This window comes from Oncorhynchus clarkii, chromosome 25 (assembly GCF_045791955.1).
Source record: "Oncorhynchus clarkii lewisi isolate Uvic-CL-2024 chromosome 25, UVic_Ocla_1.0, whole genome shotgun sequence".
Taxonomy (NCBI): Eukaryota; Metazoa; Chordata; class Actinopteri; order Salmoniformes; family Salmonidae; genus Oncorhynchus; species Oncorhynchus clarkii.
In genome coordinates this window covers 40256642-40273669 of record NC_092171.1, presented here as the reverse complement: position 1 = coordinate 40273669, position 17028 = coordinate 40256642, and the positions used below count along the sequence as shown (strand labels likewise).

Here is a 17028-nt window from a genome sequence, read left to right as displayed (position 1 = left end):
TATTATAGCTGACAATGTCTTCTCTTTAGCAAATTTGTATTCATTATTACAGGAAAATATAAAACTCACAATAAGAGCCTTAGTTGCAAGTTAATAGCGAGCTAATTACAGAAAAAAGCTTACGGTTGTGATTGTGACGAAATAAAACAGTGCATTCTACATGACTATGGGCTTAACGTTAATTTGACTTTGGTGCAGGTCATGCTCACATCGTATATAGACTTGTTTATACTGTATTATTGACTGTATGTTTGTTTTACTCCATGTGTAACTCTGTGTCGTTGTATCTGTTGAACTGCTTTGCTTTATCTTGGCCAGGTCGCAATTGTAAATGAGAACTTGTTCTCAACTTGCCTACCTGGTTAAATAAAGGTGAAATAAAAATAAATAAAAAATGTAATCTTCACATTACCGTCTCTGGTAAACACAACACAACATAAATCAAAGTTTATTTGTCACATGCACAGGATACAGGAGGTATAGTTGGTACAGTGAAATGGTTACTTGCATAATGGAGTCTTTTGTTTAGACATGTAGCTAGCTAGCTAGCTAAACAATGAACCATAATCCCAACTCATTACATTACTACCGTGCATGAATCTGCAGGTAGCTAATCAACCATGTTAAATGTTAGCTAGCTAGCTAAACAATGAACCATACAGTGACCCCCTACCCCGGTCAATCCCTCCACTAACCCGGACGACGCTGCCCTATGTGCGCCGCCCTATGGGACTCCCAATTCACGGCCGGTTGTGATACAGCCCGGGATCGAACTAGGGTCTGTAGTGATACCTCTAGCACTGAGATGCAGTGCCTTTAGACCGTTGCGTCACCCGGGAGTCCCAACAAACTGGCAGCGCTCGAAACCAACTAGTTTCAATGTTAGCTAGCTAGCTAACATTAGGCTATAACTAGCAATGCAAATGGTTTTCTGAGATACTGTACTAATAATATTACTACAGAGATCGTACACTTAACGTTAGCTAGCGAGCAAGCCAGCTGACGTAAGCTAGCTAGCTAACAGCTAACGCTTTTAACTTGCAATGAAAATGACTTTCTTACAAAATTAGAAATGTTTACTATCTTATTAAAATGTAGTTAGCTAGACTCTCTTACACATACATGGACAAACGCTTATCCCTCTCCGCCACGAATGCCATGGTTGCTCTTAGTTTGAAGATGTAATCCGCAGACACGAGTAAACAAAAGCCTTCTGTGTGTTCTCTTTTCGACTCCTTATATATTTGCAATCAAACGCCAGAGTTTTCTCCTACTCCTTAGCTATCATACTGTGCTTCCACCAGGCATTACAATGACGTCAAAACTTGGTCAACTTCTTCCATGACAACTATACTGTTGTTGATTGCCGTTTCAGAAGACTCTATAATGTCTGGTTCAATTAAAATGTTTTTTACCTAAAAAAAGGGGATTTCCTCATTGTCTGGTTAATTTACAGAGTCCGAGAGAGTCAGCATGGCACGATCGTCCTCCAGAAAGAGGAGAGCATTAGCAACACATTGGAAGTTATTTGTGACATCTTTCAAAAAAACTGTGTTAGAAAGGATTTCCTACACATACTGACCAGCTCATGTTAGAGACAGAAGCGTGCTACATGGCAGACCAATCAGAACTCATCTCTTAGCATGTCCAGCCCATCCATTATCTCAGCCAATCATGGCTGGCGGGAAGGTTCCTTGTCTTTCTTCCCTGGCTAAACCAACTAGGCTCCTATTTTTCCCAAATTAACTAGGCTCGTAATTTAAAACATTTTATTTTGTATTTACATATTGGCATAAAAGTTTATTATTAAGACACATGAAAGGTGACATGTTTCAGAAGGCATTTCTATCAGAAAAAATGTATGTTTATGCTCAAATGCCTCTCCTGTGAAGTAGTGACGTGTGACATACACCTAGTGCCCTGAAACGAGTCACAAATATAGATAACATGTTCCCTTCATCAATGTTTATTTTATATTTGGTCCTAAAGTTAAAAGCACTCTCCAAGCACAGAGAGAGAAAACTGAGATTATCTGCCTTTGGCCTAAAGAGCAGGAACCGGAACTTCATCAAAGAAATCAGAAATACAGACACTGCCATCCTACAATAAATATGGTATAGAGGAGATGGATCCACTGGTTGCCCCCTACTGTAGGTTATTAAGAGCTGGTAGTCCCTTCCACCAAACTACCAGGTGTGAAACAGGGAAGGGACTCAGGGGGAATGCTAATTTGGTACAGAGCAGACCTAACTCACTCTTTTAAATTCATCAAAACAGGAACATTTTATAGTTGGCAAGATACTCAAAAGGAAATGATTTCAACAGAGAAAAATGTCCTCCTGTGTGCTACCTACATCCCCCCACTAGAATCCCCATATTTTAATGACGACAACTTCTCCATCCTGGAGGGGGAAATCAATGATTTCCAGGCCCATGGACATGTACTAGTCTATGGCGACCTAAATGCCAGAACCGGACAAGAACCTGACACCCTCAGCACACAGGGGGACAAACACCTGCCTGCAGGTGACAGCATTCCCTCCCCCATATGCCCCCCCTAGGCACAACTACAACAACATAACCAACAAAAACGGGTGTAATTGTAATTGAAGAATCCATAGACTCTAACCACTTCTGGGAAAATTGGAAAACACTAAACAAACAACAACACAAATAATTGGGGCGGCAGGGTAGCCTAGTGGTTAGAGCGTTGGACTAGTAACCGGAAGGTTGCGAGTTCAAACCCCCGAGCTGACAAGGTACAAATCTGTCGTTCTGCCCCTGAACAGGCAGTTAACCCACTGTTCCCAGGCCGTCATTGAAAATAAGAATTTGTTCTTAACTGACTTGCCTGGCTAAATAAAGGTAAAATAAAAAATAAAAATAAATAAAAAAATTATCTATCCAATTTGGAGATGTATGGGTATGGTGGCAGGGTAGCCTAGTGGTTAGAGCGTTGGACTAGTAACCGGAAGGATGCAAGTTCATACCGCAGAGCTGACATCGTTTCAAAATCTGTCATTCTGCCCCTGAACAGGTGGTTAACCCGCTGTTCCTAGGCCGTCATTGAAAATAAGAATTTGTTCTTAACTGACTTGCCTAGTTAAATAAAGGTATACAAAAAAACACTTCTCCAATCTTTTTGGCCTTATACCAAAAAACAGCAAAACAATATACAGGATCAAATACAAATCTTAGAATCAACTATTAAAGACCACCAGAACCCACTGGATTCCAGAACCCACTGGATTCCAGAACACACTGGATTCCAGAACGCACTGGATTCTCCAATTACCTTGAATGAACTACAGGACAAAATAAAAACCCTCCAACCCAAAAAGGCCTGTGGTGTTGATGATATCCTCAATGAAATTATAAAATATACAGACAACAAATTCCAATGGGCTATACTAAAACTCTTTAACATCATCCTTAGCTCTGGCATCTTCCCCAATATTTAGAACCAAGGACTGATCATCCCAATCCACAAAAGTGGAGACAAATTTGACCCCAATAACTATCGTGAGATATGCCTCAACATAAACCTTGGGGAAATCCTCTGCATTATCATTAACAGCAGACTCGTACATTTCCTCAGTGAAAACAGGGTACACTGCACACCCTAATTGACAACCAAACAAACCAAAACAAAGGCAAAGTCTTCTCATGCTTTGTTGATTTCAAAAAAGCCTTTGACTCAATTTGGCATGAGGGTCTGCTATACAAACTGATGGAAAGTGGTGTTGGGGGTAAAACATACGACATTATAAAATCCACGTACACAAACAACAAGTGTGCGGTTAAAATTGGCAAAAAACCCACACATTTCTTCACACAGGGTCGTGGGGTTAGACAGGGATGCAGCTTAAGCCCCACCCTCTTCAACATATATATCAACGAATTGGCGCGGGCACTAGAAAAGTCTGCAGCACCCGGCCTCCCCCTGCTAGAATCCGAAGTCAAATGTCTGCTGTTTGCTGATGATCTGGTGCTTCTGTCACCAACCAATGAGGGCCTACAGCAGCACCTAGATCTTCTGCACAGATTCTATCAGACCTGGGCCCTGACAGTAAATCTCAGTAAGTCCAAAATAATGGTGTTCCAAAAAAGGTCCAGTCACCAGGACCACAAATACAAATTCCATCTAGACACTGTTGCCCTAGAGCACACAAAAAACTATACACACCTTGGCCTAAACATCAGCGCCACAGGTAACTTCCACAAAGCTGTGAACGATCTGAGAGACAAGGCAAGAAGGGCATTTGATGCCATCAAAAGGAACATACATTTCAACAGACCAATTAGGATTTGGCTAAAAATACTTGAAACCTTCCATAACAAAGCCATCACCAACAGAGAGATGAACCTAAGCAAGCTGGTCCTAGGGCTCCGTTCACAAACACACCCTACAGAGTCCCAGGACAGCAGCACAATTAGACTCAACCAAATCACGAGAAAACAAAAAGATAATTACTTGACACATTGGAAAGAATTAACAAAAAAACAGAGCAAACTAGAATGCTATTTGGCCCTACACAGAGAGTACACAGCGGCAGAATACCTGACCACTGTGACTGACCCAAACTTAAGGAAAGCTTTAACTATGTACAGACTCAGTGAGCATAGCATTGTTATTGAGAAAGGCCGCCGTAGGCAGACATGGCTCTCAAGAGAAGACAGACTATGTGCTCACTGCCCACAAAATGAGTTGGAAGCTGAGCTATACTTGTAAAGAACAAACACCATTGTAAATACAACCCATATTTATGTTTATTTATTTTCCCTTTTGTACTTTAACTATTTGCACATCGTTAAAACACTGTATATAGACATATAATATGACATTTGAAATGTCTTTATTCTTTTGGAACTTCTGTGAGTGTAATGTTTACTGTTCATTTATATAGTTTATTTCACTTTTGTTATCTATTTCACTTGCTTTGGTAACATTAAGGTATGTTTCCCATGCTGATAAAGCCCTTAAATTGAATTGAGAGGAAATTCAGATAGACGGATGAGCACTCTTTAGTGTTGCATAGGGAGTGTGTGTGTGTGAGGTGTTCTATACATGAGAGGGCATACTGAGTCAAATGGCTTTGTATGTGTGGAGGGAGGAAGGGAAAACACTGCCAGCAGTGTGTTTGCTTGAGTGGGAGGAGAATGGGGTGGCAGAGTGTGTGAATCACATTAAATTTCTGTCTCTGTCTTTCTCTGTCTCCCCTCTCTTTCTCCCACTCTCTCTTTGTCTTCCCTATTTTCTCTCTCTCTCTCCCCTCTGTCTCTCTCTCTCCCCTCTGTCTCTCTCTCTCTCCCCTCTCTTTCTACCACTCTCTCTTTGTCTTCCCTATTTTCTCTCTCTCTCCTCTGTCTCTCTCCCTCTCCCCTCTGTCTCCCCTCCCTGTCTCTCTCTCCCCTCTGTATCCCATATTCTCTCTCTGTCTCTCTCTCCCCTCTGCTTCCCCTACTCTCTCTGTCTCTGTCTCCCCTCTCTGTCTCTCTCTCCCCTGTCTCCCCTCTCTGTCTCTCTCTCCCCTGTCTCCCCTCTCTGTCTCTCTCTCTCCCCTCTGTATCCCATATTCTCTCTCTGTCTCTCTCTCCCCTCTGTCTCTCTCTCCCCTGTCTCCCCTCTCTGTCTCTCTCTCTCCCCTCTGTCTCTCTCTCCCTTCTGTATCCCCTCTGTCTCTCTCTCCCCTCTGTATCCCCTCTGTCTCTCTCTCTCCCCTCTGTATCCCCTCTGTCTCTCTCTCTCCCCTCTGTCTCTCTCCCCTCTGTCTCTCTCTCCCCTCTGTCTCTCTCTCCCCTCTGTATTCCCTCTGTCTCTCTCTCCCCTCTGTATCCCCTCTGTCTCTCTCTCCCCTCTGTCTCTCTCTCCCCTCTGTATCCCCTCTCGCTCCCCTCTCTCTCTCTCTCCCCCCCCTGTCTGCCCTCTGTCTCTCTCTCCCCCCTCTGTATCCCCTCTCTAAATCACATTATCCAGAATAAGAATAATAAGACAAAGTGAAAACATCCAACCAAAATAAACAGGAAATACAACCATTTCATATATCTATATTATAAATAAAAGAGATATGGCATAATTAGAGGGTTATGAAACAACATTTAACATATTGTTCTGCACTGTGATATTAAAATATAACATCGTTATGTTTAACTCCTTGTGTAGTTAAAAGGCACAGGGTGATACTGTCTTCCAACTACATCATCCAGACACCAGTCCATCCTGTTTAAGATTGTTGGTCCACGAAGCAGAAAGGAGAAGAACAAGGTTTGTGTGTGTTTCCCTTTACAGGGTGGTAAACTGGCCCAGGGTTTGCTTCAGCTTCTCAGCAATCTGACCAATGAGAAGAAAACTACATTAACAATCATGCAACAGGAGACAACAACTACATTAACCAGAGCATGCAATGGCAGATTACAAGTACATTAAACAGCATACAGAGACAACTACACTAACCAGAGCATGCAACAGGAGACGAGAACTACATTAACCATCATGCAACAGGAGACAACACCTACATTAACCAGAGCATGCAATGGCAGATTACAAGTACATTAAACAGCATACAGAGACAACTACACTAACCAGAGCATGCAACAGGAGACGAGAACTACATTAACCATCATGCAACAGGAGACAACACCTACATTAACCAGAGCATGCAATGGCAGATTACAAGTACATTAAACAGCATACATAGACAACTACACTAACCAGAGCATGCAACAGGAGACGAGAACTACATTAACCATCATGCAACAGGAGACAACACCTACATTAACCAGAGCATGCATCTACAGTATTACTCTTTAGACTTGTGTGATATAGAGCACATGGATGTAATACATGTATCACTAGCCACTTTAAACTATGCCACTTTGTTTACATACTCATCTCATTTGTACATACTGTACTCGATACCATCTACTGTATCTTGCCTATGCTGCTCTGTACATCACTCATTCATATATCCTTATGTACATATTCTTTATCCCCTTACACTGTGTACAAGACAGTAGTTTTGGAATTGTTAGTTAGATTACTTGTTATTACTGCATTGTCGGAACTAGAAGCACAAGCATTTCGCTACACTCGCATTAACATCTGCTAACCATGTGTATGTGACAAATAAAATTTGATTTGATTTGGATGCCTTTCAAACCATATTGTCTTATCAAACCATATTGTCTCTATCCAAACATATGATTCTTTCAAAACATCATGAAACACAATAACCCCCTCTCTCTCTTACCGTTTCACAGAACCCTCTCTCTTACTCCCCTTACCGTTTCACAGAACCCTCTCTCGCTCTTACCCCCCCTTACCGTTTCACAGAACCCTCTCTCTTACTCCCCTTACCGTTTCACGGAACCCTCCCTCTCTCTTACCCCCCTTACCGTTTCATAGAACCCTTTCTTACTCTCTCTTACCCCCCCTTACCGTTTCATAGAACCCTTTCTTACTCTCTCTTACCCCCCCTTACCGTTTCATAGAACCCTCTCTCTCTTGCCCCCCCCCCCCTTACCGTTTCATAGAACCCTCCCTCTCTCTTACTCCCCTTACCGATTCATAGAATCCTCTCTCTCTTGCCCCCCCCTTACCGTTTCATAGAACCTTTTCTTACTCTCTCTTGCCCCCCCTTACCGTTTCATAGAACCCTCCCTCTCTCTTGCCCCCCCCTTACCGTTTCATAGAACCCTTTCTTACTCTCTCTTGACCCCCCTTACCGTTTCATAGAACCCTCTCTCTCTCTTGCCCCCCCCCTTACCGTTTCATAGAACCCTCTCTCTCTTGCCACCCCCCTTACCGTTTCATAGAACCCTCTCTCTCTTACCCCCCTTACCATTTCATAGAACCCTCTCTCTCTCTTGCCCCCCCCCTTACCATTTCATAGAACCCTCTCTCTCTTGCCCCCCTCTTACCGTTTCATAGAACCTGATCTGTTCTTCCAGGTAGAGCTGCATGACTCTGTTGTAGTCATAGATACGGTTGCTATGGAAGTGGTTCATCTCAGCTGTATGGAAACACAGATGGCAGGTAAGAGGTTGTGTTACACAGGTGAACGTGTGTGTGTGTGTGTCTGTGTGTGTTACCTTGTAGTGAGTAGCACATGATGCTAATGCGTTTGGCCATGGTCCCTTTATCCTGTGTGGTGATCTTCCCTGCTGCCACCATCTTGTCCCCTTCCCTCACCTTCTCTATAGCCGCCTACACACACACACACACACACACACACACACACACACACACTTGATTTAGCTTGACCAGCACTCCTGGAGAGCGGAGTTTGTACTTTTAGGACTATTCCATTGCTTCTACTGTTACGGGCCAGTTAAATCAAGCACTGCTCAACAAACTACTTCTTCAACTTAGTCGTGATCTGACGTGTATCAGGCTACAATACTTAATAATAATAATAATAGTTGACAGTAGTAGAGTCTGTTGTGTACCTTGTGTACTCCGATAGTATCAGGGAAGCAGCCTAGCAACCCTTTGTATTCGTTGTTGGTTTCCATCAGGAAATGAAGGTCTTTTCTGGGCTGAAAGAAATATACATCACAACCGTTTATTTTCACTCAGGGTCTGTAGTTCGACCTTCAGAGACAATGAGAGAATGAGAGAGAGAGGCAGAGGGAGAGAGAAAGAAGGGGGATGGATAGTAGAGAGAGACAGAGTGGGAGACAGGGAGAGAATGGCATAGAGAGAAAGAGGGGGCGGGATGGAGAGAGAGAGAATGTATTCAAAAGGAAGGAAGGAGGGAGAGAAACGAACAGGAAATGCCTCAGGGACAGGAAGAACATAGGTTATCTATGTGTGTGTGTTACCTGCTCAGCTACGATCTGTGAGATCTCCTCGTATGTTTTCCCTGCAGCTGTGAGAGCATCTGTGAGTGTGGCCTCTCCTGCACCACACACACACACACACACACACGACAGAGACCCAATTGATCATAGTGTACAGTTTAGTGACAGTACTATGACAGTAGCCAGCACCACAGAGCATACATTTGAGGTGGCAGGTAGCCTAGTGGTTAGAGTGTAGAGGTGGCAGGTAGCCTAGTGGTTAGAGGAGGCAGGTAGCCTAGTGGTTAGAGTGTAGAGGTGGCAGGTAGCCTAGTGGTTAGAGTGTAGAGGTGGCAGGTAGCCTAGTGGTTAGAGTGTAGATGTGGCAGGTAGCCTAGTGGTTAGAGTGTAGAGGTGGCAGGTAGCCTAGTGGTTAGAGTGTAGAGGTGCCAGGTAGCCTAGTGGTTAGAGTGTAGAGGTGGCAGGTAGCCTAGTGGTTAGAGTGTAGAGGTGGCAGGGTAGCCTAGTGGTTAGAGCGTTGCACTAGTAACCGAAAGGTTGCAAGTTCAAATCCCCGAGCTGACAAGGTACAAATCTGTCGTTCTGCCCCTGCACAAGGCAGTTAACCTGCTGTTCCTTAGGCCGTCATTGAAAATAAGAATTTGTTCTTAACTGACTTGCCTAGTTAAATAAAGGTAAAAAAATCCTCATGGGAGTCAGTCAATACCTGTATAGCCACTGGTGTTGAAGACAGATGACAGGTTCTGAAAGGCTTTCCCAATCTTCTGGTACTCCTTACGCAGAGCTGAACACATCAAACAGACACCTGGTTTTAATGCAGTACGACTTGGAGGGAGTTGTAGTTTTAATAGAGTACGGCTAGGAGGGAGTTGTAGTTTTAACAGAGTATGGCTTGGAGGGAGTTGTAGTTTTAACAGAGTATGGCTAGGAGGGCGTTGTAGTTTTAACAGAGTATGGCTAGGAGGGCGTTGTAGTTTTAACAGAGTATGGCTAGGAGGGAGTTGTAGTTTTAACAGAGTATGGCTAGGAGGGAGTTGTAGTTTTAACAGAGTAGGGTTAGGAGGGAGTTGTAGTTTTAACAGAGTATGGCTAGCAGGGAGTTGTAGTTTTAACAGAGTATGCTAGGAGGGAGTTGTAGTTTTAACAGAGTATGGCTAGGAGGGAGTTGTAGTTTTAACAGAGTATGGCTAGGAGGGTGTGTGTGTGTGTGTGTGTGTGTTTCACTCCTCACGGCCTGTGCAGCGTTTCCAGTGTATGTTCCCAACGTTCAGCAGGTCTTTAACTCCATCATCCATCTCTTTAGTGAACCTACTGAACAACTCACACTTCTGCTCCCTGCACACACACACACGCCACACGCGCACGCACGCACGTGCACGCACGCACGCACACACACCACACACACACATACGCACACACACGCATACACACACACACACACACAGCCAGATAAGAACCAATGTCAAATAAGCATCTGAAATCTGTGTGTATCTATCTACCATACGTACACTTCTATTATGTCTAACTCAGGAGCTTCAGGGTCGATGGTGGAGAAGACCATTGGTCCAACACACTCATCCTTCTCTGCTCTCCTCTTCCCGGTTTTCCACTCCTGACCAAACACATACACACAGACAGACAGAGAGAGTGAAGGACCGCACGACTGTGTGTGTGCGTGCGTGCGTGCGCGTGTGTGTGTGCGTGTGTGTGTGTGTGCGTGTGTGTACCTTCTCGTCTCTGTATGTGAGGAAGAGTTGGAAGACGTCACTGTTAGAGACGACGGGATGGCGACACATACGACACATCCAGCCCTGCAGCCTTTCCATCCTCATCTTGATAAACTCCTCCTCAAAACGACCTGGCAAGATGGAGGAATGGATAGAATAATGCTAATAATAATAATATTGCATTTGACGACCACTCTTCTGCAGACGACCTGGTTGAACTAATTGGTCCTTGGTCACGCTCCTACCCACTCCACCTGTTATCACTTAATAACAAACTTGTGTGCCATCTGTAAATACGAATACAAATGTTAAATTAGGAGCCTAGTTGGTTCAGCCACAGAAAAAGACAGCAAGCTTTCACGCTAGCCATGATTGGCTGAGATAATGAGTGGGCTGGACATGCAGAGAGATGAGTTTCCGATTGGTCTGCCATTCAGCATGCTTCTGTCTATTTGAGCCGGTCAGTATGTCTAGGTAATCCTGTCTAACGCATCTTAAAATTAAAAAAAATAAATAGATCTTGTGGTATAACTGCGTAAGTGTTGCTCTCTACTTTCAGGAGGACAGAGTTTTGAAATCAGTGGAATTAGAGTATGATGGCTAAGGAGACCTGTCTCTGGATTACATCTTCCATCTAAGGGAAACCATGGCAACCGTGAGAGAGGGAGAAGCGTCCATCCATGTATAAGGGTAAGATAGTCCAGCTAGCTACATTTTCAGATATTACATGTTACAAAATTTTGTCAGAAAGTTGTATTAATTTCATGTTAAAGTGTACTGTTAGCTAGCTAGCTAACGTTAGCTGACTAGCTCACTAGCTAATATTACATGTATGATCTGAGGGGTAATATTATTCGTATCTCAAAGCCATTTGGTTTGCTAGTTATTAGCCTAATGTTAGCTGGCTAACGTTGAACTTGGTTGATTAGTTACCTGCAGATTCATGCAGGGTAGTAACGTCATGAGTTGGGATTATGGTTCATTGTTTAGCTAGCTAGCTACATGTTTAAACAAAATACTTCACTATGCAAATATCCATTTCAATAGGGTGAGTAAAATGGTCAGCTCAGAGTGAGCTGGTTTCTCATGTGTCTGGAAGTAGCTAGCAAGCTAGCTAATATTAGCCAGTTAGCTTGCGTGTTTGACTGTTGATGTTAGGTCAGCTAGCTAACGTTACCTGTACGATCTGTGTAGTAGTATTATTCGTATCTTAGAGCCATTTGCATTGCTAGTTATAGCCTCATGCTAGCTAGTTAACAATGAACCTGGTGTGTTAGCTATCTGCAGATTGATGCAGGTTAGTAACGGCATGAGTTGGGATTATATTAAATTGCTAAACAGCGTGGCCGTTTTCCTTTCTGTTTTAAGATGAGTTGGCTCCTTACTCCAGAACCTGATAAACGTACCTGGATTCACTTCATGTTAAAGTGTACTGTTAGCTAGCTAGCTGACGCTAGCTGACTAGCTCGCTAGCTAATATTACACGTATGATCTGTGTAGTAACATTATTCGAATCTCAAAGCCATTTGGTTTGCTAGTTATTAGCCTAATGTTAGCTAGCTAGTTAACATGGAACCTGTTCTTCAGCTTTTGGACTATTAAATTGTGATTTCCTGTATTATACTTATACTAATACTTATACTAAAAATGATATTATATTATACTGATCCATTTACTTTATTGTTCAATATTATTATATTTGTTATTGTTGTTGTATTGTCCAGAAGGAACCTGCCAGTAAGCAGGTTGGACGACGTTATACCATGCATAACCCATCTCTACGGAATAATAAAACCAGAAACCTTTTCTGTTATATTACGGGGGAGTGTTTAAATGTAAGTGCTGTTATATTACGGGGGAGTGTTTAAATGTAAGGGCTGTTATATTACGGGGAGTGTTTAAATGTAAGTGCTGTTATATTACGGGGAGTGTTTAAATGTAAGTGCTCTGTTATATTATGGGGAGTGTTTAAATGTAAGGGCTGTTATATTACGGGGGAGTGTTTAAATGTAAGTGCTGTCATATTACGGGGAGTGTTTAAATGTAAGTGCTCTGTTATATTACGGGGGAGTGTTTAAATGTAAGTGCTGTTATATTACGGGGGAGTGTTTAAATGTAAGTGCTGTTATATTATGGGGAGTGTTTACATGTTATATTACGGGGAGTGTTTAAATGTAAGTGCTCTGTTATATTACGGGGGAGTGTTTAAATGTAAGTGCTGTTATATTACGGGGGAGTGTTTAAATGTAAGTGCTCTGTTATATTACGGGGGAGTGTTTAAATGTAAGTGCTGTTATATTATGGGGAGTGTTTAAATGTAAGTGCTGTTATATTACGGGGGAGTGTTTAAATGTAAGTGCTGTTATATTACGGGGGAGTGTTTAAATGTAAGTGCTCTGTTATATTACGGGGGAGTGTTTAAATGTAAGTGCTGTTATATTACGGGGGAGTGTTTAAATGTAAGTGCTGTTATATTACGGGGGAGTGTTTAAATGTAAGTGCTGTTATATTACAGGGAGTGTTTAAATGTTATATTACGGGGAGTTTTTAAATGTAAGTGCTCTGTTATATTACGGGGGAGTGTTTAAATGTAAGTGCTGTTATATTACGGGGAGTGTTTAAATGTAAGTGCTGTTATATTACGGGGGAGTGTTTAAATGTAAGTGCTGTTATATTACAGGGAGTGTTTAAATGTTATATTACGGGGAGTTTTTAAATGTAAGTGCTCTTGCTAAACATGTATTATGCTTCCACATTTTCTAGTCTTAGTTATTACACCCCTTTGATGATATTCATGTCCTCAGTTTGTTATGCCATGTTCTGTTCTGTTTTAGTTTATGTTTGTCAGTGTCCTCCTTATTACGTGTTACTGTTAAACCCATTTCCTTCCTGTTAATTAAATGGTACTGTTAAACCCATTTCCTTCCTGTTAATTACCTGTTACTGTTAAACCCATTTCCTTCCTGTTAATTACATGGCACTGTTAAACCCATTTCCTTTCTGTTAATTACGTTACTGTTAAACCCATTTCCTTCCTGTTAATTACGTTACTGTTAAACCCATTTCCTTCCTGTTAATTACGTGTTACTGTTAAACCCATTTCCTTCCTGTTAATTACGTTACTGTTAAACCCATTTACTTCCTGTTAATTACATGGTACTGTTAAACCCATTTCCTTCCTGTTAATTCTGTTACTGTTAAACCCATTTCCTTCCTGTTAATTACGTTACTGTTAAACCCATTTACTTCCTGTTAATTACATGGTACTGTTAAACCCATTTCCTTCCTGTTAATTACGTGTTACTGTTAAACTCATTTCCTTCCTGTTAATTACATGGTACTGTTAAACCCATTTCCTTCCTGTTAATTACGTGTTACTGTTAAACCCATTTCCTTCCTGTTAATTACGTTACTGTTTAACCCATTTCCTTCCTGTTAATTACATGGTACAGTTAAACCCATTTCCTTCCTGTTAATTACGTGTTACTGTTAAACCCATTTCCTTCCTGTTAATTACGTTACTGTTAAACCCATTTCCTTCCTGTTAATTACGTTACTGTTAAACCCATTTAATTCCTGTTAATTACGTTACTGTTAAACCCATTTCCTTCCTGTTAATTACGTTACTGTTAAACCCATTTCCTTCCTGTTAATTACGTTACTGTTAAACCCATTTCCTTCCTGTTAATTACATGGTATGGTAAACCCATTTACTTCCTGTTAATTACATAGTACTGTTAAACCCATTTCCTTCCTGTTAATTACATGGTACTGTTAAACCCATTTCCTTCTTGTTAATTACATTACTGTTAAACCCATTTCCTTCCTGTTAATTACATGGTACTGTTAAACCCATTTCCTTCCTGTTAATTACGTTACTGTTAAACCCATTTCCTTCCTGTTAATTACATGGAACTGTTAAACCCATTTCCTTCCTGTTAATTACGTGTTACTGTTAAACCCATTTCCTTCCTGTTAATTACATGGTACTGTTAAACCCATTTACCTCCTGTTAATTACGTTACTGTTAAACCCATTTCCTTCCTGTTAATTACATGGTACTGTTAAACCCATTTCCTTCCTGTTAATTACATGGTACTGTTAAACCCATTTCCTTCCTGTTAATTACATGGTACTGTTAAACCCATTTCCTTCCTGTTAATTACATGGTACTGTTAAACCCATTTCCTTCCTGTTAATTACGTTACTTTTAAACCCATTTCCTTCCTGTTAATTACATGGTACTGTTAAACCCATTTCCTTCCTGTTAATTACGTTACTGTTAAACCCATTTCCTTCCTGTTAATTACGTGTTACTGTTAAACCCATTTCCTTCCTGTTAATTACGTGTTACTGTTAAACCCATTTCCTTCCTGTTAATTACGTTACTGTTAAACCCATTTACTTCCTGTTATTTACGTGTTACTGTTAAACCCATTTCCTTCCTGTTAATTACGTTACTGTTAAACCCATTTCCTTCCTGTTAATTACGTGTTACTGTTAAACCCATTTCCTTCCTGTTAATTACATGGTACTGTTAAACCCATTTCCTCCCTGTTAATTACGGTACTGTTAAACCCATTTCGTTCCTGTTAATTACGTTACTGTTAAACCCATTTCCTTCCTGTTAATTACGTGTTACTGTTAAACCCATTTCCTTCCTGTTAATTACGTGTTACTGTTAAACCCATTTCCTTCCTGTTAATTACATGGTACTGTTAAACCCATTTCCTTCCTGTTAATTACATTACTGTTAAACCCATTTCCTTCCTGTTAATTACATGGTACTGTTAAACCCATTTCCTTCCTGTTAAATACATTACTGTTAAACCCATTTCCTTCCTGTTAATTACATGTTACTGTTAAACCCATTTCCTTCCTGTTAATTACTTGTTACTGTTAAACCCATTTCCTTCCAGTTAATTACGTTACTGTTAAACCCATTTCCTTCCTGTTAATTACGTTACTGTTAAACCCATTTCCTTCCTGTTAATTACGTTACTGTTAAACCCATTTCCTTCCTGTTAATTACGTTACTGTTAAACCCATTTCCTTCCTGTTAATTATGTGTTACTGTTAAACCCATTTCCTTCCTGTTAATTACGTTACTGTTAAACCCATTTACTTCCTGTTATTTACATGTTACTGTTAAACCCACTTCCTTCCTGTTAATTACGTTACTGTTAAACCCATTTCCTTCCTGTTAATTAAGTGTTACTGTTAAACCCATTTCCTTCCAGTTAATTACATGGTACTGTTAAACCCATTTCCTTCCTGTTAATTACGGTACTGTTAAACCCATTTCGTTCCTGTTAATTACGTCACTGTTAAACCCATTTCCTTCCTGTTAATTACGTGTTACTGTTAAACCCATTTCCTTCCTGTTAATTACATGGTACTGTTAAACCCATTTCCTTCCTGTTAATTACATTACTGTTAAACCCATTTCCTTCCTGTTAATTACATGGTACTGTTAAACCCATTTCCTTCCTGTTAATTACATTACTGTTAAACCCATTTCCTTCCTGTTAATTACATGTTACTGTTAAACCCATTTCCTTCCTGTTAATTACATGTTACTGTTAAACCCATTTCCTTCCAGTTAATTACGTTACTGTTAAACCCATTTCCTTCCTGTTAATTACGTTACTGTTAAACCAATTTCCTTCCTGTTAATTACATGGTACTGTTAAACCCATTTCCTTCCTGTTAATTACGTGTTACTGTTAAACCCATTTCCTTCCTGTTAATTACATTACTGTTAAACCAATTTCCTTCCTGTTAATTACATGGTACTGTTAAACCCATTTCCTATCTGTTAATTACATTACTGTTAAACCCATTTCCTTCCTGTTAATTACATGTTACTGTTAAACCCATTTCCTTCCTGTTAATTACATGTTACTGTTAAACCCATTTCCTTCCAGTTAATTACGTTACTGTTAAACCCATTTCCTTCCTGTTAATTACGTTACTGTTAAACCCATTTCCTTCCTGTTAATTACATGGTACTGTTAAACCCATTTCCTTCCTGTTAATTACGTGTTACTGTTAAACCCATTTCCTTTCTGTTAATTACGTGTTACTGTTAAACCCATTTCCTTCCTGTTAATTACATTACTGTTAAACCAATTTCCTTCCTGTTAATTACGTGTTACTGTTAAACCCATTTCCTTCCTGTTAATTACGTATTACTGTTAAACCCATTTCCTTCCTGTTAATTACGTGTTACTGTTAAACCCATTTCCTTCCTGTTAATTACGTGTTACTGTTAAACCCATTTCCTTCCTGTTAATTACGTGTTACTGTTAAACCCATTTCCTTCCTGTTAATTACGTATTACTGTTAAACCCATTTCCTTCCTGTTAATTACGTGTTACTGTTAAACCCATTTCCTTCCTGTTAATTACATGGTACTGTTAAACCCATTTCCTTCCTGTTAATTACGTGTTACTGTTAAACCCATTTCCTTCCTGTTAATTACGTTACTGTTAAACCC

The 17028-nt window shown here is 40.7% G+C and overlaps 1 protein-coding gene across 1 annotated transcript in view; it reads right to left on the bottom strand.

Annotated features, from left to right (window-relative positions):
* Positions 1 to 6033: 6033 nt before the first annotated feature.
* The window catches only part of LOC139383936 (sorting nexin 9a), a 32183-nt gene continuing 21188 nt past the window's right edge, over positions 6034 to 17028 (bottom strand). Inside the window, exons 10-18 of the mRNA XM_071128556.1 lie at positions 10530 to 10660; positions 10311 to 10414; positions 10034 to 10137; positions 9509 to 9586; positions 8824 to 8900; positions 8449 to 8538; positions 8092 to 8206; positions 7921 to 8012; positions 6034 to 6331 (exon numbers count right to left, since the gene is read on the bottom strand). Coding sequence (XP_070984657.1) covers positions 6284 to 6331; positions 7921 to 8012; positions 8092 to 8206; positions 8449 to 8538; positions 8824 to 8900; positions 9509 to 9586; positions 10034 to 10137; positions 10311 to 10414; positions 10530 to 10660 — 839 coding nt within the window. The 3' untranslated portion in view covers positions 6034 to 6283. The remainder of the gene's footprint in view (positions 6332 to 7920; positions 8013 to 8091; positions 8207 to 8448; positions 8539 to 8823; positions 8901 to 9508; positions 9587 to 10033; positions 10138 to 10310; positions 10415 to 10529; positions 10661 to 17028) is intronic.